Raw genomic sequence first — 22,227 nt, 5'->3', positions numbered from 1 at the left:
GAATACCTCTATGCGGCTATTGTCATGAGATGTTGGGCCTGGCTCTGGCATTGTGACTTTGCGGAGCCCTTTAAAGCGTCCTTTGCGAACGCCCCCTTCGATGGTTCTGCCCTGTTTGGCAAAACTGTTCGCAAGATGCTAGTCCAGAGCGAGAAGGACGGGAAGACGTTGTCTGCCGTCGGAGTCTGCTTCTCTGCTCCCTAGCGGTCCTTTTCGAAGAACCAAAAGGGTCAGAAGAAGATGTGGTTCCGCAAATCGCAACATTCCCAACCCGCTCCGGACAACCAGTCCTTCCGTGGCAGAGGAGGACAGGGAGGACGCCGCCCCAGGGGCAGAGGGGCTCTGAGGAACTTTGGGTCCAGAGAATCCTTCTCTGACTGGCTCACGCAGCAGCCCTGAAGGGTTTCCTGGCTGCTCCACTCTGTAGGCAATCGGTGGGCGCTTCTCGGAGCACCTAGTGGCATGGGAGTCCATCACGTCAGACCGCTGGGTGCTTCGAATTATATCCAGAGGGTACAAAATTCTAATGCTTCATGTCCCCAAAATCAGGAACCTCCCCGATGTACCACCCGATCAGAGGGAGGCTGCAGCCGCAGAAATCCAGCAGCTGCTAGGAAAAAGAGCCATCCAGCCCGTCCCCCAAGACCAGCTCGGATTAGGGTTCTACTCCAGGTTCTTTCTGGTGCCAAAAAAGACGGGGGACTTGAGACCATTTCTAGACCTTTCCCATTTGAACCTGTCTGTAACCAAGGAAAAATTCCGAATGGTCACTCTTCAATCTATTCTCCCCCTCCTACGGGAGAACGATTGGATGTGCTTTATAGACCTCAAGGATGCGTACTACCACATTCTAATGGACAGACGATCCAGGAGGTTTCTCCGCTTCCGGCTGGGAGCCAGTCACTACCAGTTCAGAGTCCTTCCCTTTGGCCTCACCACAGCCCCCAGGGTGTTCACCAAGGTGTTAGCGGCCCACGTGAGACTCCAGGGAATGCAGGTCTTCCTGTACCTGGACGACTGGCTCCTGACTGCCCCAACAAGGCATCTACTTTGCTCAGCCAGAGATTACTTTCTACGCCTAGCCCCCCAATTAGCCATCACGATCAATGCGGACAAATCTTTCCTTGCTCCGACACAAGTCATAGAATTTATAGGAGCCAGAATAGACACCAGAGATCTACGAGCCTTCCTGACTTCGGAACGACTACGGAATTTGCAACTTCATGTGCGGGCCATCCTCCAGTCAGAAGCCCCACCGGCAGAATTGGTCCTGAGGGCGCTGGGCTCCATGGCGGCAGCGATAATGCTCCTTCCATGCGCCCGCCTGAACATGAGGGCAGTGCAGTGGACCCTTCTAATGCAATGGTCCTTTCAGTTTTTTCCTCTCCATCACCCCATCGCTATCAGCAAGGCTTGCAGGAGGGCCCTGTTATGGTGGCTTCATGCTCCGGATCTCCATACGGGCCGACCCTTCTGCACTCCTCCCCCTCTCGCCACGGTGACCACGGACGCCTCCCGCCTCGGGTGGGGAGGGCATTATTCAGGCAGGACAGTCCAAGGCACGTGGAACGATACAGAGACCTCCCTGCATATCAACGTTCTGGAGATGAGAGTGGTGCTGTACGCGTTGCAAGCACTTCAGAATCTCCTCCCCGTAGGAACTATTGCAATTCAGTCAGACAACATGTCTGTTGTCTGGTACAAACGGGGGAACCAGGTCCTACCCTCTATGCCGCGAAGCCATGAGAGTGTGGGAATGGGCGATTTTCACCAACCGCTTTCTGATTGCAGCGCACATTCCAGGGCGGGCCAACATCCTAGCGGACAAACTCAGCCGCACCATTCTTTCCCCTTACGAGTGGTCTCTCAACCCACTAGTAGCGAAGCAGATATTCGCAATATGGGGGCAACCCTGCTGCGATCTCTTTGCCTCTCCCACAAACACCAAATGTGACAATTTCTTCGCTCTGATTCCCCCTCCAGGGGAAACCCCAAGAGACGCTCTGGTGCATGCTTGGCCGCCTGGTCTATTTTATGCCTATCCTCCTCTACCCCTGATGCTACAGCTCTTACAGAAAGCCTCGCGGTTGGGGAGCAGGATGATCCTCATTGCCCCATTCTGGCCTCGGCAAACTTGGTTCCCTTACCTGTGGTCTCACCTAGTGAATCCCCCCTGGATTCTGGATCCCAGTCCGGATCTAATCTCCCATCCGTCGGGCTTGTCGACCCCAAATCTGGAAAGTCTGAAGCTGGCAGCTTGGTTGCTCCAGTTACACTCATAGTTAGGACTCCCGCTATCTCTTCACCAGTCAAAGCCATCCTCGTGGCAGCGCATAAACCTTCCACCAGGAAAGTGTACCGCAGTAAATGGAAACGTTTTTCCGTCTGGGCGGAGCATCATAATCTAGATCCCTTTACGGCCCCTCTTCCATCCATACTTGACTTCCTAACTGGACTCTTTCAGGAAGGCGCTAGTTGCTCAACCGTCAAAGTACAATTGGCGGCCATCTCCCATTACCATGTGGGACATGACACAGGTTTTTACACAATTTGGCCGACATCAAGGGCCCTTTCTCAAGGGTACTTTTCTGCTCAGACCCCCTATCAAAGAAGCTGTACCCCCTTGGGATCTTTCACTAGTTCTTCAAGCCCTAACTGCTCCCCCATTTGAACCTGTCGCTTCAGTGGATCTCAAATACTTGTCCTGGAAAACAGCATTCCTTGTAGCCATTACTTCAGCGAAAAGAGTTTCGGAACTTCAAGCCCTTTCTGTGAAACCTCCTTACTTGATTTTTCATCCGGACAGAGTGTACCTCAGGACCAATCCCTCCTTCCTTCCCAAGATAGCATCAGAAACCAATATAAATCAATCCATAAATCTACCGGTCTTCTTTCCTAAATATCAGAATAAAGGAGAGTACAAGCTGCACTCATTAGATGTTCATAGGCAGCTACATTTTTATACTCGTAGGACTGCTGGTCACAGGCAATCTGACCAGCTGTTCATTTCCTTTGCCAAATTCAATTTGGGGAAAGCAGTCTCAAAAATCACCTTGTCACGCTGGATTTCCCAATATATTCTTTTAGCGTACCAAGCTTCTGGGAGACCCGCACCTGGAGGAGTTTGCGCACATTCCACTCGTTCCATCTCTACTTCTGCTGCCTTCAAATCTAGAGTTCCGTTGTATGATATTTGTTCGGCAGCCACTTGGGCCTCATCTCATATCTTTATTAACCACTACAAACTGGACGTAATTTCTAGAGGGAGAGCATCCTTTGGCTCTGCGGTGCTCCGCAATATCCTTCCATGATGGCCACCCAAGATTCAGGTAGATGGGTACTCTGTCCCACAGGTTGCTGACAAATGAAGTCCCTACTTCAGATTAAGAAGTTATGTACTCACCATAACGTTCCATCTGAGTAGGTGGCTTCATTTATCTGCAACCATCCCCCCCCTCCTTCCCCCTGGCCTTCAGAATGGATCTATGTAGGTTGTTTTATTGGACTACCCCTTTTGGGTATCTATAGAGGGGCAAACTTGATCTGAGGTCATGGAGGGTTGGCAGGGGATTATGGGTGAGGGGAGGAGCTAGGAGCTCGGATCCATTAGCTATGAAATAAGTTGCCGGCTCTGATCCGATATCGGATCCAAGACCCACAGGTTGCAGACAAATGAAGCCACCTACTCGGATGGAACGTTATGGTGAGTACATAACTTCTTATTTCCTTCTAGATATGACAGAAGTATAGTCATTGTCAAAATAAACGACTTTGTCTTTTATCTTGATGGGAGAATTATTCCACGCAGACCTCAGAACCAAATCCTTCTCTTGGGAGGACAAAAATCTTAACAATGATGGATCTGGGGTTAGGAGAAACTGTTGTTGAAGCAGGTTTTGCTAGAGACCGGTGAGCCCTCTCTGTACCGAAGGAAAGGGCTTCAGGAAGATTTAGTGCTGTTGGAAGCCATTTATTAAAGTGTATCCTATCAGTTCCCTCTTCCTTTTGTGGTACTCCATAGATTCTAATGTTGTTTCTCCATGACCTACTTTCTAGGTCTTCCAACTTTTCTGTTAGTTTTGTATTTTGTATATTGGCCGAGGCGCTAGAGAAGTGAGATATTTTTGTACAATAAATTTTTGAAAGTTGAGCTGTTACTCACTGGTGTTCTTTTGGTCGTTGCTGTTATATGAACTTTTATCGGTGTTGTTGCTTAGTTTTGTATTCTGTTTGAAAATTAACTCATTTTGACTGTCACATGCCATCAGTCTGCCATCCATATCTGTTACAGATTCCTCGATAGAAGCAATTTTTTCAGAATGCTTTTTACCCATTTCACTAAGAATGTCCAGCTGCTTACAACAGTCTTGTTTAGTAGTATCTGTTTTATTCTCTAGTTTGTCCATTTTTATAGATAGTTCTTGAATAATAGTTATTTGCAGCTCCTTTACCACACTGTCCTGATGAGAATTCTTCGAGTTACTCATACTTGGATTTCTTGAAAAACCTCTTGACAGGAAAAAAAATATAAAAACTTTTGTTTTAGTACGAATTTTTGAAAAATAATAAAGGACCTAAATTCACAACTCCTCTGATATACTTTTGGATTCGTATTTCCAAAAATTAGATTAAATTTCCTGTTGGAATAAAAATGTTATAAACAAAGCTAATGTTCTGTGCTGCTAGCAGTCTGGCGTCTTGGCCATGCCCCTTGTGATGGAATTTTTTTAAGTGGGATTGTGTTCAGGTTTCTAATGTACAAAAGAGGTACTATGAGCTTCTTCAAATGGAGTTTCCTAGGCCCTCTATTGTCCTTCCTGTACTTGCTGCCTTGTTGGATGCTTTTTCCACAGCTTTCAGACTCCAGACTCCCTGCCCCTAAAAAACCTGATTGCAATCCTCAGGCACCTTCTAAAACCAAATTTCTTTACAGGTGCCCCTCTGCTGACCCTTCAGTTGTGTCTCTGGCTTCTGATAAACCATCTAAACTTTTGCCTTCTACAAAGTTGCTTCCCTCTGAGAAGGACAGCAGAACTGTGGAGAGAGTAAGAAGGTGTATACTTCTACTACCTTGGGTTTTAGAGCTGTAAACTACCAGACCCATATGACCCAGGTATATGTTAGCTCTTCTGTCTCAGGCCTGTCAGGTTATTCCAGATCTTCCTGACTCTGAAGGAAAGGCTTCAGTTTTTTCTTTATGAAGGATTTCTTCTCAGGTCATTCGCCATTCTAATAACTGCAGCTGATTCATCATCTAGGGCTGCTGTGTTTTGTTGTGTGTTGAGGTATTCCTGGTTTCGACTTCAACCTTTGTCTGATGATATTAAGGCTAAATTGATGGCAGCTCCTCTAGATAACAAACTTTTTGGTGTTACTGAGCTGTTTCATTCCCTTCAGGAAAAGGTTAAGGCTTTACACCCTCCCCCCAAAGGTAAAGAAAGGGTGGTAAAAGGGCTCCTCCTGCTAAGTCTACTCAAACTCTTTCAGCTGAGAAGCCTCCTTTTCCTGACAAACCAGATGCTGTCTGACCATCCTTGCCCCTCTCTTCTCGGTCATATTTCTCTTTCTGTCCCTCTCCATTTTTCCCTGTCCCTTCCTGTTTGGTTAAAGATCAGTTGAGATTCTTGGGTTTTATCCATTGAACAACTGCCCTTTTTTTCTCAGAGGTGCTTCAGGTCCTGTTGTCTCAAGGAACAATTCAGGAAGTTCCAGCTCCTCAAACTGAGAAGTGTTTTTTGTTCCCCAGGAAAGAAGGCAACTGGAGACCCATTCTGGATCTCTCTCTCGGCTAAATACCTTTGTGAAGATTCCTTCCTTTCAAATGCTGTACATTCAAACCTTGTTTCTTCCTCTTCTTCCGGCTTTTCTAGTTTCCCTTGATCTCAAGGATGCTTAGCTCCATATCCCTATTTATCCCTCTTTCAGGAAATGTTTAACTTTTTCTGTTGCCTTTCATTTTTAGTTCTCTGCATTGCCCCTTTGGCCTTTCTGCTGTCCCAAAGGTCTTTACCAAATGCCTCTCAACTGTGATTTGCTTTTTGCAGGATGAGGAGAATCCAGATTGTTCCTTACCTGGACGACCTGCTCTTTCAGACCTCTTCTCCACAGATCTTACTTCATCATCTTCACTCTGTCACCTGCAAAGCCTAAGGTTTACATTGAATTTCCAAAACTCATTCCTAACTTCTTATGAGGATCATGTTTTTATAGGGTGCATGCTCCCGACTGCTGCAATGTGGGTGTCTGTGCCACTTTACAAGGCTTTAACTCTGATTGTATTCTTTCAGTCCCTTCTGTCTCTGGACTCCATTACTTCCAGGAAGTTTGTAAGGGCTGTGTGATACATGGCTTCCACTATTTTTATGCTTCCTCTGGCCAAGCTTCTTAAGAAAAAGTTCCATTGGTTCCTAAAGTTTGCCTGGCTGCAACACTTTCATTCTTTGGATTTTCCATTTCCACTTCTCCCCTGTCTCAGACTGGTACTTCAGTGGTGGATTTGTCAGTTGTCCCATCAGTCCAGGGCTTCCTTTTCACCCTCCAGTCCTCTCTTAGGAACTCTTTACAGATGCCTGAGATATGGGATGGGGGGGCCTCCTTCGGTCCTCACAGTGCAGGTCCCTTTGACAGAAGGACCTCAAAAATATCAGAGATGAGAGCTCTTCTGGCTCTTCAAGTTTTTCATTCTCTTTTCCTTCCAGGGTCCCTCAAAGTCTTTACAGACAATACCACAGTGATGTGGTAAATCAACAAGTAAGGGGGGGGGGGGCAATGTCTTATCTCCTGTGCAAACTAGCTCTTCAGGTTTGGGATTTAGCTGTATAGTATCAGGTGATCCTTCAGGCAGTTTATGTTCCTTCAGATCAGAACATTGTGGCAGATTCTCTGAGCAGATCCATAAAGCAATCTCACTAATGGATGCTTTACAGGGATGTGTTTCTGGACATTGTACACCAGTGGGGTACTCTTCAGGTGGATCTTTTTGCCTCTCCTCTGAACAGACCCCTTCCTCTCTCTTGCACCAGAGTCTCATGTCCTCTGGCCTGGAAGGTGGGCACCTTCTCTTTTTCTTGGAAGGGGATATTTGCTTATGCCTTCCCTCTCCTTTTTGTCATACTGAAGGTCCTATTCAAGTTAGTACAAGATGTTCCCAAAATCTTGTTGGCGACTCCATTTTGGCTGAAACAGCATTGGTTCCCTCTTCTGTATTTAGACAAGGGCAGTCATCATAAGTTACCTCACAGGGTGGACCTACTTCACACAAGCTAGTGTGTGTCTCCTCCATCTCCACCTGTCCACTTTTCAACTGACATTGTAGCCGATAGGGTTTTGATTCCTTTTGTGAGGACGTGCTTTGGGTCTTGCAGGAGGCCAGGAAACCCACTACCAGAAAATCTTGTTTGTCCAAATGGAAGATATTTTCTCTCTGGTGTCTTTCTTGTAAGCTGGATCCACCCTATGGAATTCCTTTGGTTTTCTGTTTGTGTGAATTGCTCAGTGCTGGGCTGGCATACCCTTCTGTTAAAGCCCACCTGTCGGCTGTTTATGCTCATCTACCTTCCTCCTTCCTGGGACCTAAAGTTTGTTTTGTAAAATCTGACTCTGGCTCCTTTTGAGCGTGCAGCTTCAGTTTCTTTACAGCATTGTTCTTTTGGGTCTTACCTTAGCCAGACGAGTGTCTGAGCTGCAAGCCCTTATGGCTGTTCCTCCTGGACTTTTCATAAGGACTGGGTGTCTGTTCGTACTAATCCTTCTTTTATGCCCAAGGTGGTTAATGAGTTGTCTCTTGATCAGTTTATTCATTTGCCCACTTTTTTCCCTTCTCCACAATCTGCTAGTAAGAACTTTCTTCCCACCTTAGATTTGCGTAGACAACTTTGATATTATTTGGGTAAAACTAAAGCCATTCATAAATCTGAGCAGCCTATTCTATTCTTGAGGCAACTACTTGGACTTCCCTGCATACTTTTTACCTAACACTTTAAAATGGATGTTGTTTCTACGGCCACAGCTGGGTTTACCAGGGCTATCCTACATAGTTTTCCTGAGGGCTCTGCTGGTCCTACCTCCTCCCAACTTTCTAACTGAGCTTTTGTATTCTTTTAATTATAAAGAATACTGCAGCAGTGATGTGGAAGGACATGGTACAGTTGGTGTAAAATCTTACCATAACAGTAGATGTCCTTCTCTTCATTGTTTGTATTCGCTCCCTCTCTCCTCCTACCCTGTTCCTTTTTCCTGGATGTACTTGTTGGCTCTGTGTGTGCTTAGACTGTCATTCCTACTGGAGCTTTTCAGTTCTGAGGATGGTACTTGCATACATCATCTTTATGCCTTACTCCGTTCATGGGAAGCAAATTTGTGATGTATGGTGTACCTATTACAACCTAAAGGCTTTGATATACTGGCTGGGTGTTGGGCTACCCTTGGCAGGGGATCTCTATTGTGAAGAATACTGCAACAGTGAATGATGGACATCTGCTATTATGGTAAGGTTAGCGAACTGTTCTTTCTTCCTCAGGAGGTGGTATCGATCACAGGTATGGTTGTGGTCCATGTTTACCTCCATTTGTATTTATTTCTACCTCCTTGGTGTTAAGTTGTACAATTAATTGAGAACACTGATAGGATGTAGATTAGGTGGTCTTATCTGACATAAATAATTTTTTTGTTTCTGTATTTCAGCATACCATCATCCCTAGAGGATCGCTGTCATTGAAGGTTTTGGCAGAACTTCCTATTATTGTTGTATTAATGTACCAGGTACGGAATATGATTTCTTATCAGAAAGTTGCTGTATGCAGCTCCAGATCTTTAATTTAAGTTGTTGTTATATGAATGAGATTTACTTTGGCAGTGCTTACTAGACTTATTTTAGAAGTGAGTACTTGAAGAATGAACATGTGTGTGTGTCTTTCTCTATGTGGTCATGGTTACACCAGTCAGCACACGTGAGCATAAGTGCCTTGGTAGTACAGAATGAGACTCATTGAATTATTGTGCCTTTGGGAATGCGGTGTCTGAGTTTATTTTGGATTGGAACAGATGTGTGCCATTTGGCAGACGTGAAAAGCATTTTGCTGCTATGCTTGTTGGAATTTCAACTCTTTGGCTCATTTTCTAGCTCATTAGATTGGTATGATTAAGCAGAATAAGTAGGATCATGATATCTGCATTTGTGTACAGATATGGTGATGGTGTGCAAGAATTGTTGGTGCCAGTATCGTTGGGGATGTACTTCTGTGGTGTGAAACTTACAAAACTCCATCTTCATTGCTATTCATTGCTTTAGCTTTAGAGAAATAATGAATAATGCTTTTCCTAATGCTCATTTCTTTCCTTTATACTCCTGAAAGTCTAATTATGTGTACTGCAGGATATGAGTGTGAGTTACAGCCCTGTGTTTGTGCTAGCACAGTAATATTTTGGTTTTTTCTAGGTTGTCCAGTTAAGCAAAGCTCATCCATTAAGGACTTTTTGGAAAAAAATATCCAGTACACATTTATAGGTATTTGATTCAATCAGCAGCACTTAACAGTATGTGTTTTAAAAAGATATAATTGCTGCTTATGTAGTATGCATCTTTTTCATAGATTGGAATAATTGTCTGCAGTTATAGAAAATGCACATTTCAAATCTTTTTTTTCTTAAACAGGGTTGCTGCCATTGTTTTGTGAAACCACTGAGCTAAATACATTAATATTTGTTAGGCAATGCATTGTTAGGCAATGCATTAGGAAGACAGGTTTAAGAGATAAGGAAGGAAGTGAAGGTGTGTAGGCTAAATTAACCGATTTGAACTTTGTTGTTAGAGTGCAGGGGTTAACACTACTTGTTTGAATAAAGTAATGTAACTGTCAGTATATGTAAGTACTGTATTAGCTAGTTTGAGTGGTGGAAGAGATGCTGGGTTATGGAGCTAGTTTGACTGGTGGAAGAGATGCTGGGTTATGGTGCCTGGAGTGACTCGTAGTTGCAGTAACATTAAGTACAAGCAGAGTACTGTTGATTTTGCTAGATAATCTTTTTAGGGATTTATACAGTTTGATCGGTATGACTCTCTTGCGCCCTGTGAATGCAAAGGCTGATTATCTTCGTGTTTCACTGCTGCAATCCTAATCATTGGGTTATCCATGCTGTGGTAGCCCTCAGTCGGTCCGAATATCGGAGTCAAGGTTTTGTGCGTTGGCTGTTGTCGCTTGCTGGGTGACGTCAGGTCATCCGAGGTATAAAGGAGAGCAGGCAACACCATTACCTCAGTCTTTCTTGCCGTGGAGCCCATAGCAGAAGCAATTTGCAACAGTGGCGGTTGGCTGTTTCCAGATTTCGAACTTCAGCTGAAATCGTCTAATGCTAAGTACCCCATTGGGGAGCCTTCCTTTTTCTTGCACTAACCGATGTCTGAAAAAGTCAATAACTGTCTTGCCTGTGGAAAGCAAATACCACACTGAGACTTCCATTCTTACTGCATCACTTGCTTAGGCCCAGATCATGACGTATCCCGCTGTTGGTTCTGTGACCTCTTTAATGCTAGAACTATTCATCATAGAGCTCTGTTTGTGGCCAGTTATTTTCATCTTCTGTCTCTGATGGCCAATATGGTGTCAGTCAGTCAGTAAACCGCAGATCTTCTGAAAAAACGTAAAGATAAGGATAGAGACAGACCACATAATGCCAAGCCTTCCGACGACACCACTGCTAAAAGGCTCGTCAGTTCTTCAGATTCAGTGAAGCGCTCTCCCTGATGCCCGACTGTATTACTTTGCAGGCCTCTACTGAGACCCTTTTGGAGTCCTGTATGCCACAGATGACAGCATCATCTAATGAGCCTTTGGCTGTCTTTGCCTTGGTTGAGACAAGAGTTGCTACACAGGCACCGGCTCCTTGCACTGTGCATTTGACGCCCTAGAAGCTTCTAGTAGGACAGCAGTGACAGGATCTGTTATTAGAAGACATGCATGGCTGAAAGAACAACCTCTCCCTGATCATGTCAAAGCTAAAGTCATGGATGCACCTCTGACAAAGCCCGCTTATTCAGACAGAAAAGTGAAGAGCTACTTAAAAAGATGGAAGATAAAGCAAAATCGATGCAGATTGTGAAAGATTTTCTTCAAGTACAACCTCCTAAGTTCAGCAGAAATTTTCCCTCTAAATACTGGTCCTTTCCTGCACCAAACAGCAGGCACAAGGCAAAACACGTAGGTACAGCCCCACCAAGATTCAAACTCAAGGTCAGCAAGGAACAAAACAGTGGCCCCCCTCAAACACAGCAGGGAGTTCAAAAGCAATCCTGTATGGAAAAAACTCTGACTACCTTTCCTATCTCTGCCTGCCTCAACCACACCAAAAGCTAGGAGGAAGACTATCTCTATGCATAGAAAATTGGAACTCTATAACAAAAGATCAGTGGGTCTTAAAAATCATTGCTCATGGGTAAAAATTCGATTTCCAAGAACTACTACCTCCAAGAGGGTACTCAGACCTACCTCCAAACCAGTGGGAAGAAGCACTAAAACATGTGCAAAACCTAATATCCCTAGGGCAGTAGAACCCGTACCTCCAGAACAAGTTGCAAAAGGATTCTATTCCAGAATATTCCTTGTTCCCAGGAAAGAGGGGACTTGGCGTCCTATCCTGGACCTATCCTTTCTCAATACCTTCCCGGTAATCCCAAAATTCAAAATGCTTACCTTATAACAGCTTCTGCCTATGCTGTCAAACAAAGCTTGGATGGTCACTTTAGACCTAAAGGATGCTTACCTGCACATCCCAATAAGGGAATCATGCAGAAAATTCCTGTGCTTCAGAGCAGGATCACTACACTTTCAATTCTCTGCTTTGCTTTGCCCTTTGGCTTAGCTACTGCTCCCAGGGTATTCACCAAATGATTAGCTCCTGCCATTGCCTTTTGCAGACAAAACAATGCACAGATTTACCCTTACCTGGATGACTGTCTCATCCAGGCAGACTGGAAAGTACTGCTCCTGCAGCACCTCTCATTTGTAAAAGCCCTACTCACCTCTCTGGGGTTCGCTATCGCTGAAAGGAAATTAAAACGAACACCTACCACAAAAACCATATTTCTGGGAGCCTTACTGGATACAGAACAGCAAATGGCCTTTCTGTCCAGAGAAAAACAAAGTTTCCTACCAAAATACTTCATTACTCTGGCCTCCCAAACCCAGTGTTCTGCCAGAAAGTTCCTGCAAGCTCTAGGGTACATGGCCTTATGCATCCTCCTGGTACTGTTGGCCAGATTACACATGAGGAAAATTCAGTGGTGCCTAAAGAACCTATGGTGTCAACATTCACAACCTCTGGATACCTCCCTGCCAGTGATCCCTTGCATAAGATCAGAGTTCCTTTGGTGGGCCCAGGCCTGTGCTCTGAACAAGGGACTTCCATTCACCCTCCGTCCATCAGACCAGACCATAACTACAGATGCTTCGGACATAGCCTGGGGCACGCACCTAGAAGGCAGATGTGCCTAAGGGATCTGGGAAGCACAAATACTACCCTTGCACATAATCAGCCAAAAGGAAATGATAGCAGTGAAAAACGCTGTGGCATCCTTCAAACCCTACCTCAAACCAGGGGTGGTTTTCCTAAAAACAGACAACACCACAGTCATGTGGTACATCAACAAATGGGGAGGGACTCAATCTTAGTCTCTGTCCAGACTAGCCATGAACCTGTGGCTAGCAGCCTCATCCATGGGGATTACGTCTTGTAGCCCAATACCTACCAGGCATCAACACCCTGGCAGACCACCTAAGCAGAAACCTGCTGGGCCCACACGAATAGCAAATCCACAGAGACATTGTATTGCAAAGTACCCACACATGGGGGGACCCCCCAGGTGGATCTCTTTGCCTCTCATTTAAATCATCAAGTACAGAAATTCTGCACCAGGGAGTACCATCACCTGGCATGGAAGGTCGATGCCCTGACCTTCCCTTGGAATACCCTCTTTTGTGTATGCATTCCCACCTCTACCTCTCATTCCAAAAGTATTAATCAAGATAAGGGAGGAAGAACCAAGAGCAGTACTCATTGGTCCAGACAGCATAGGTACCTACTGCTGCGCAGCCTATCTCACCACCCCCCCCTGGCAGCTACCTCTTGATACCTCACCTGCTATCCCTGGGGGGGGGGGGATAATGCTGCAACCAGACCTTCAGACACTCAAGCTCTCATCATGGCTTAGTCTACCAAAACCAACAAGGAATCTGTGCTAAGCAAACAAGTCCTTGACATCATCAGAGAAGCCAGAAGGCCCAGCACTAGAAAATCTTTTTATTTCCCAGCGTAAGATTCTACTCCTGGAGCCAGTCCAAGGGGGCAGACGTACATCTGCCCTCCATTCCTTTTATTCTAGGTTATCTTGCTGAGCTTCTTAATGAGTGTCTCTCCTCCTCCTCCATAAAGATCCATGCCTCTGCCATCTCGGCACACTGATACAGAACAGCCATTATTCTCCCACCCTCTTATAAAACAATTCCTTAGAGGAACCTCTAATATCAGGCCTCCCAGAAGACAGCCCACCCCACCCCAGCCTGGGACCTGAACTATGTTTTAGAAAAGCTTACTCTGCCTCCCTTAGAGCCTGCAGCATCCTCAGAACTAAAGTTACCTCTCTTGGAAGATTGCCTTTCTCCTGGCTATTACTTCATCTAGGAGAGTGTTGGAGCTTCAAGCCTTAATGGCCATTGAGCCATTTATCTTCCATGCAGACAGGGTGTCCCTGAGAACCAATCCCTCCTTCATGCCAAAGGTGGTTTTGGATGTTACCCTCAACCAGGCCATCCACCTTGCCCACCTTTTTCCCTAACCCTCGGAACAAGGGGGAAAGGATACTGCATTCTTTGGATGTGCACAGGCAACTCCGATTTTATCTGGATCGTACAAAAACATTCAGGAAGACTGACCAGCTCTTGGTCAGCTTTAAAACAGGGGCACAGGGGAAACTAATATGCAAACAGACCATTTCCAAATGGATAGCACACTGCATCCAATTTTGCTACTCCTTGCATGGAAAACCACTTCCTAGGACCATCAGAACCCATTCCACTAGGGCAGCCTCTACTTCCACAGCATTCCTTAGAGGGGTACCCACCAAGGCCATCCTGGAAGCCGCCACATGGACGTCATTCCACACCTTCCATTCCTTCACCAAACATTACCATCTGAACCTATTCTCAAAAGCTAGGGCTGGGTTTGCCTCTGCAGGGCATGCTCACCCAATCTTAAGTTTCTATTAACCTTCCACCCTTCTCCTCAGCTTTGGGAGTCTTCCCAATGGTTAGGACTGCAGCAATGAAACTTGGAGAACATAGTACAGTTGTGTACACTTAACATAAATGTAGATGTTCGAGTGTATTCACTGCTGCAGTCATGCTTTCCCTCCCTCCTTCCCCCTGATATCTCCTTTCCTTACAGAGACACATTTCTGTGGAGGTCTCTGACCCCAGGATTACTAATAATTATTAACATTGGACTTCTTTGCTTGGTTAAGGCAAGAAAAACTGAGGTAATGGCATTGCCCTGCTCTCCTTTATAGCTCGGACAACCTGATGTCACCCAGCAAGCGACAGCAGCTGACGCACAAAACCTTGACTCTGGTATTCGGACTGATTGAGGGCTACCACAGCATGGATAACCCAATGGTTAGGACTGCAGCATGTGAACACACAAAAAGATCTGCATTTGTGGTGAGTGGACATAACTGTACTTTTCAAATTTTTGGAATGCAGTAGTGGAAAGAGGCTGTACTGAGGGCAGTTTTTTTTAAATCTTATTTTTCCATGTTGCCTGCTTGTCATTAGCCCTCCCTTTGTAGCCATCATAGGGTAGCCATCAGGGGGGCTGTGGTTAGGTCCCTTCCCTGGTCAGTGCTGTGAATACTCTTGTCACTGCTGGGGCTTTCTTTACTGTCCCGGCATGTGTTTGCTCCCATATGTCTATGAGGGCTGCAGTCACCAGCTTGGAACACCAACCCTTCATTCTTTATCTTGCAAATGTTGTGCAAGCATTAGCTTGTGCTGGAGCAATTTTATCTGTTTAAGACCACAGTGGATGTGCCAGTATAAGCTGCTTGTCCCGTCTTTATCTGATTGGCTCGTTTAGTGTTCTGAAGATGGTTTTGGTGATGTCTTGATTAATAATTTAGGTGCACAATTTTTTATAGCATCACTGCTGTAGTAGTGAGTGTAAATTCATTTTTAGTAGCTCAGTGAAGCTTCTAAATTGATTTGTTCATATTGCTGGGTACATTGCAGCATTTAGAAGCTAATGTTGCAATGCTATAGTACTATGTTAATTTTTCCCCATTTTTATAATAAAGCTTTGTAAAGATGTTCTTCATTCCACATTGCTGCAGTCCTAACTATAGGGTAGTCCGCTGTCCAGTCGGCCCGAATACCAAAGTATATGGCTGACGTCGGTCACGGCGCATTAGACTGACGTCAGTACGTCAGGGTACTAATGCGCATGACCGACGACATATCCTCAGTCTTTTTTGCCGCATGGTCCGATGCAGAAGCAATTTTGCGAGTGCAGGTTGGCGTTCTGAAAGTTTCTGAAGTCAGAGTTTCAGACCGAATCAAAGTTGGCTAAGTACCCCGTTGGGGAATATTTTGGTTTTTTCTTGCCTCAGTAATTAACCGGATGTCAGAAAAAGTGAATAACTGTATTTCTTGTGGGAAACAGATACCTCATAGGGATTACCATACTTTGTGTATACCTTGTTTAGGGCCTGAGCACGACGTTGTTGGATGCCGCTCTTGTGCAAGATTTAACAAACGCACTATTAAGAGAAGGTTAGACTGTGCCAGGTTAGTGTTTGGGAAGCGTTGTAATTATAAAATGCCGTCGGATGTTCCGACACCCGGTTCCGGCAAAAAGCGCAAGGATAAAGCAGCCAAGCCTAGAGTGGAAGAACCGACAGTCCCTGACGCGGTTCTTTAGAAGGCTCAGTGGAGCGGAGGTTCTGCCAGGTGTTTCTTTGGAGTCTCAGGGAGAGACTTTATTGTTACAGGATGTATCCTCTCAGGAAGTAGGCCAGGCTGAGGGGCTTCTCAGGTGGCTGTTCTTCCCTCTCTTCCTAAGGTGGTTAGAGCCTCCCCTCTGTTTCCAAGGCTTCTTTGAGAGGCAGGCCTAGTGTAGCTTCAGTGGGGGTTTCTCTTAGTGTTTCAGGGTCTTTGCCTAAGAAACATATGCTTAAAATGGCAGAGGATTTGATAACTATGATTAGAGGTTCTATGCCCCTCCTGATAAGAGGCCTAGGGTGGAACCTGAGTTTGAGAGTTTTGAGCACTGTTCGAGGCTTCTGAGTCTTGGCTGAAGACTTGCAGGAGTATCCTCCTTATTCTGATTCTGATGTGGATGATTCTACTCCTTCAGCTTCTCCTCCTGAGGATTTTTCTTTTCAGAGACTCTGCATTCCATGAGGGAGCATTTTAAATGGGAAGGTCAAGATTTCTCTGATTCCAGGAAGAGGCTTAGGGAATTCTTGTTTTACCCCAGCATAGGCCTTTAGCTATACCTCCGGTTCTGAATGTGGTGGAAGATGTTTTGCAGAGGCTTCCCTGAATCCTGATTCTTTGCCTCCTGCACCAGTTAAACCGGATAGGTACTATAGGGTGCCTGAAGCTCATAAGTATCTTTTTAAGAGTCCTAGGGCAGACCCGGAAACTGTCTCTCCGGGGCCTAAAGGTGTGAAGGCTTCTGTGGTTAAAAATCCTGTTCCTCCTGATAAAGAGGCAAGGGCTTTGGATAGATGGGGAAAGAAAGTGTATACTTCTTCCACTTTAGCCATAAGGGCATTGAATTGTCAGTTTCACATGTTAAAATATCAGAATTACCTCCTTTCACAATTGAAATCTAAGGTGGATGCTCTGGCAGAAGGTATTGAATGTAAAGAGTTGCAGGATTTAGTTCATGTGTCTGAACAGGTGGGTAAACATTCCTTGCAGTGTGGTTTTGATGCTGTGCAGGCCTCCTCGAGGGTGGCTGCCACTGGTTCTGTTCTTCGTAGGCACGCCTGGTTGAGAGATCAGAACTTAGCTGAGCATGTTAAGACAAGGATTTTGGATGCTCCTTTACAGTCTGATGTGTTGTTTGGTTCGCCTGTTGAAGCAGTTTTAAAGAAAATGGAGGACAAGGCTAAGTCTATGCAAACTGTTAAAGATTTTTTGCAGGTGCAGCCTCCGAAGTTTAGTAGAAATTGGCCTACTAAGGGGTGGACTTATCCTGCTTATGATTCCCAGTCTAGGGGTAGGTCTAGACGTGGTAGGGGCAGAGCTCAAGGTTCTTTTAGGCCTAGGACAGGGAGTTCACCTGCTCAGGCTTCTGGTGAGGGCAGGGGTCAGTCCTTTCGTAAGCAGACCCAATGACCTGCCTTTTCAGCTGCCAGTACATTCTCGCCTGGCAGCACCTCTGGGAGGAAGGCTGTCTCTTTTCAAAGAAAATTGGGATTTAATTACCCAAGACAGATGGGTTCTGGATATCATTCACCACGGTTACAGGTTTTATTTCCATACCTTGCCTCCTTTCAAAGGCATGCCAGACATTCCTCCTCTACAAAGAACAGAGGCTCACAAGCAAATTTCTCTGTTGCTCCAAATAGGAGCCATTCAGTCAGTTCCTGTGCCAGAAAGGGGCCTAGGATTTTATTCTCGCCTGTTCCTAGTACCAAAGAAGGGGAACACGTGGAGACCAATTCTGGATTTATCTATCCTCAACACTTATCTGGACATTCCCAAGTTCAAAATGTTGGCGTTACAACAGCTTTTACCTCTGCTGGGCAAAGATCACTGGATGGTAACTTTAGATCTCAAGGAAGCTTACCTTCATGTGCCTATAAGGCTAAGTTGCAGGAAGTATCTGCGTTTTCGAGCTGGAAATTCTCATTATCAGTTCTCTGCATTGCCCTTTGGCTTATCCACTGCGCCCAGAGTATTCACAAAGGTTCTGGCTCCAGTGATAGCTTACTTCAGGCTAAAAGGAATTCAAATCTATCCTTACTTGGGCGACTGCCTGATTCTGGCTCAAGAAAAGGAAGACCTTCTACAGCATTTGGAATATGTTATAGCAGTGCTAAGATGCCTAGGGTATTCTGTGAACGAAATAAAGTCCAGTCTAGTACCCTCTCAAGACATGTGCTTTCTGGGTGTGAGACTGAATACAGCAGCCCAGATGGCCTTTTTAACCCCGGACAAACAAAAGAATCTATCCAGTTACTTCCATCAACTATCTCTTCAGTCCGGGCTGACTGCAAGGACAGTCCTTCAAGCCTTAGGGTTCATGGCATCTTGTATTCTGGTGCTTCCCAATGCCAAACTGCATATGAGGAAGCTACAATGGTATCTGAAAAATCTATGGACACAGCACTGCCAGGATTTGGACACTGTCATTCAAATAATACCTTGCATTCAAAAGGAATTTTTGTGGTGGGCTCAGGAATGTCACCTAAACAAGGGACTCTCTGTGACCCGGCCAGAGGCGAGTCAGATTCTAACGACAGATGCCTCAGACATTGCTTGGGGAGCTCATCTAGATGGAAAATGGATACAAGACAAGTGGCCTGCCAGACTACAGCATCTACATATCAACATGAAAGAGATGTTAGCAGTCCAGTTTGCATTAATGGCTTTCAAGGAGTTACTTCTTCCAGGGCAGGTGTTGATTCTAACAGACAACACAACTGTCATGTGGTACATCAACAAACAAGGGGGAACACATTCTTACCCATTGTGCAGGCAAGCAATGATTTTATGGGAGACTGCGCTCAGCTTGCAACTAACTCTTCAGGCAAGGTTTCTGCCGGGAGCACAGAACTCCTTAGCAGATGTGTTAAGCAGGCAAATCATGGATCCCCACGAGTGGAAACTGGATCTTCATGTATTTCATGTCATGGGGAACTCCAGACATAGATCTGTTCGCTTCTCCACTAAACCACCAGCTGCCAAAGTTTTGCACGAAGGGATTTCATCACACAGCTTGGAAAGTGGATGCTCTTTCTTTCAGTTGGAAAAATCTTCATGTGTATGCTTTTCCACCTCTTCCTCTTCTCCCAACGGTGCTTCTAAAGGTCAGACAAGACAAGCCAAGGATGATTTTAATAGCTCCAGATTGGCCTCGGCAGCACTGGTACCCATTATTGAGGAATCTGGTAAGGAAGCCTCCATGGCCTTTACCCTTGATTCCACATCTGTTGTCTCAGAAGGACGGTCGTCTGCTCAATGTCAAGCTTCACTCTCTTCATCTAACAGCCTGGCATATTCTGTTTTGAAAGACAGCAGGTCTCAACTTCCTCAACAAGTTTTAAATGTGATTATGGAAGCCAGAAGACCTAGTACAAGGAAAGTGTACGCAGAAAAATGGAAGAGATTTTTATTTTGGACTGCAGCAAAGAATTTGGAGATTTCGGAGCCTAATTTGAGTGTGGCTCTTCAATATCTTACTGAGTTATTGGACAAAGGTTTGTCTTTCTCTTCCATTAAGATTCATGCTGCAGCAATTTCAGCTCACTATGATTGTGACCCACCATTGTTTTCACATCCTTTGTTCAAGCAATTTCTTAGAGGGGCAAAGAATATAAGACCCCCACGTAGAGCTCCTACTCCTGCTTGGGATCTCAATTTTGTGTTGGAGAAACTTACTCTACAACCTTTTGAGCCTGCGGCTACTGCTGAACTGAAATACTTGTCATGGAAGACTGCTTTTTTGTTGGCCATTACTTCCGCAAGAAGGGTTTCTGAGTTACAGGCCCTTATGGCGGTTGAGCCTTTTTTGATTTTTCATAAGGATAGGGTATCATTACGTACTAATCCTTCCTTTATGCCTAAGGTGGTTTCTAGTGTGGCTTTAAACCAAACTATTCATTTGCCTACTTTCTATGCAGATCCCCAAAATAAAGGGGAAAAGATTTTGCACACTTTAGATGTACACAGGCAATTGCGTTATTATTTAAGCAGGACTAAGGATTTTAGGCAGTCTCAGCAGTTGTTTGTTTCTTTTGCTTTGAGTTCGCAGGGCAAGCCTGTGTCAAAACAAACTATTTCTAGGTGGATTGGGTTCTGCATTGCATTTTGTTATTCCCATCACGGCAAGGAGATTCCAGCTGGGATTAGGCCTCATTCCACTGGGGCTACTGCCACTTCAACAGCATTTCTAAGGGGGGTGGCAACTAAGGATATTTTGGAGGCAGCTACTTGGAGTTCAGTGCATACTTTCTCTAAGCATTACCACCTTCCTCTCTACTCTAAGTCTAGGGCTGGTTTTGCCACAGCTATTTTGCAAGGCATGTTATCAGCTCCTGCTTCCTTATGATTTGCCAGCCTCCCTTACCTCTGCTTTGGGATTCTACCCAATAGTTAGGACTGCAGCAATGTGGAATGAAGAACATAGTACAGTTTTGTACCTACCATAAATGTAGATGTTCGAGGATCCACATTGCTGCAGTCCAATTTACCCTCCCTCCTTCCCTCTGTGTTTAGGGGTGGTTGTGTAGGTGAGATTATATTCTGGTACCTTTGTATATATTGTATATATTTTTGGTGCAGGTATGTTTGGTGTGTTTTGGTTTTGGCCTTGTCTTTTTAGGGTCTTCTGACATCTGGGGCAAGAAAAGACTGAGGATATGACGTCGGTCATGCGCATTAGTACCCTGACGTACTGACGTCAGTCTAATGCGCCGTGACCGACGTCAGCCATATACTTTGGTATTCGGGCCGACTGGACAGCGGACTACCCTATAGTTAGGACTGCAGCAATGTGGATCCTCGAACATCTACATTTATGGTAGGTACAAAACTGTACTTTTTTTATTAAACCATGGCCTAAATAAATTTAGTGTATCCTTAAGTCAGCTTAAGAATACCATAAAATACATCCATAAACTTTAATAACAATGCATAACATTAATCTTCAGTTATACATCACAATTCCCCCTCATAATATGTATCTTTTTATTACCCCTTAATTCATTTAACAAGTTTTTCTCTTTTAAATTTTAGTTATTGTGCAACTTCTTGTTGTTAGCCCATAACTGATCAATGTGTTCTTTAACAGCTCTTTCAAAGCTAGCAACCAAATGAGTTCTAGACACTGTTTTTCTTCAGGAAAGGTGGGTTAAAAAAATCTTTAATTTTATTATCACTATTGAAAAACAGTACTTTAAAATTTAATTTCCTAGTATACATGTATATATCAACAAGAACATCTGCTATATCGGGTATTTTACTAGGAACAAATTTGAAGCCTTTTAAAAACAAAAAAAATCTTCATTAATAGTTCGGTCACTGTAGTTGTATATACTGAATCCTTTAAAACTCTGAACAATATTGTGGGGGATATTGGTTATTACCTCCATCTGCCTCTCATTGAATTGGACACAGAATAGATTTGGACACTTATAATATTTTGGTCAACAAACATCCCAGTGTGCCTGCCATTTTTGGTATCCCCAAAGTGCATAAAAATCCGCCTTTTAGACCCATAGTGGCAGGCAATGGGTCTAAAACACACAATTTGGCAGTGTTTATAGACAGGATGGTTACACATGAAGTGGATAGTGTTTCTCATTTAGTGAAAGATTTTTGGGATTTTTTAGCTAAAATTACTCCTGAGTTATGGTCCAAAGATATAGTCTTCCTTACCATCGATGTTCAAGATTTGTTTCCTAGTATACCCAAGGACGAAGTTTTAAAATACTTTGAAGAAGTTCTTTATTCTTGTTCTACTCTTAACCAGGATAGAATTAAGTTAGTTTGTGAGATCATGGCCCTTATTTTAGAGCATAATTATATATATTTTGAGGGACAATATCAACAAATAACAGGAGTAGCTATGGGTGTAGCCTGTGCCCCTGTATATGCTAATCTGGTTATGTTGGGCTGGGAATTAGAACATGTTTTCAAAATTAATTATAAGATATTCTTTCTTATAACAGATACCTGGATGATATTTTTATTCTGTGGAAGGGGGAAACAGAAAATATTCCCAGGTTTGAACAGTAGTACTAATTTTTTTAAGTTTACCTTTTGCTTTGACCCTGTGGAAATGAGTTATTTGGACACACTTATTATTAAAGACAGTAGTTGCTTTAGGTCCAGGGGTTTTCGGAAACACACTTTTTGTAATTCTTATTTACACTGACAGTTACCGTTTTCCAGAAAAAGGGAATAGTTAAGGGACAGGCCACTAGAATAGCTAGGATGACTTCACATC

The 22,227-nt window shown here is 44.4% G+C and overlaps 1 protein-coding gene across 1 annotated transcript in view; it reads left to right on the top strand.

Moving 5' to 3' along the window:
• The window catches only part of LOC122816707 (transformation/transcription domain associated protein), a gene marked incomplete in the record, with an annotated part of 2,794,447 nt that overhangs the window by 195,586 nt on the left and 2,576,634 nt on the right, over positions 1-22,227 (top strand). Inside the window, 1 exon segment of the mRNA XM_044089697.1 lies at positions 8,683-8,760. Coding sequence (XP_043945632.1) covers positions 8,683-8,760 — 78 coding nt within the window.

This window comes from Protopterus annectens, chromosome 12.part0 (genome assembly GCF_019279795.1).
Source record: "Protopterus annectens isolate FY-2018-M chromosome 12.part0, PAN1.0, whole genome shotgun sequence".
NCBI lineage: Eukaryota > Metazoa > Chordata > Ceratodontiformes > Protopteridae > Protopterus > Protopterus annectens.
Note: the sequence above shows the minus strand (reverse complement) of the source record. Positions and strands in the feature narration are given on the sequence as shown.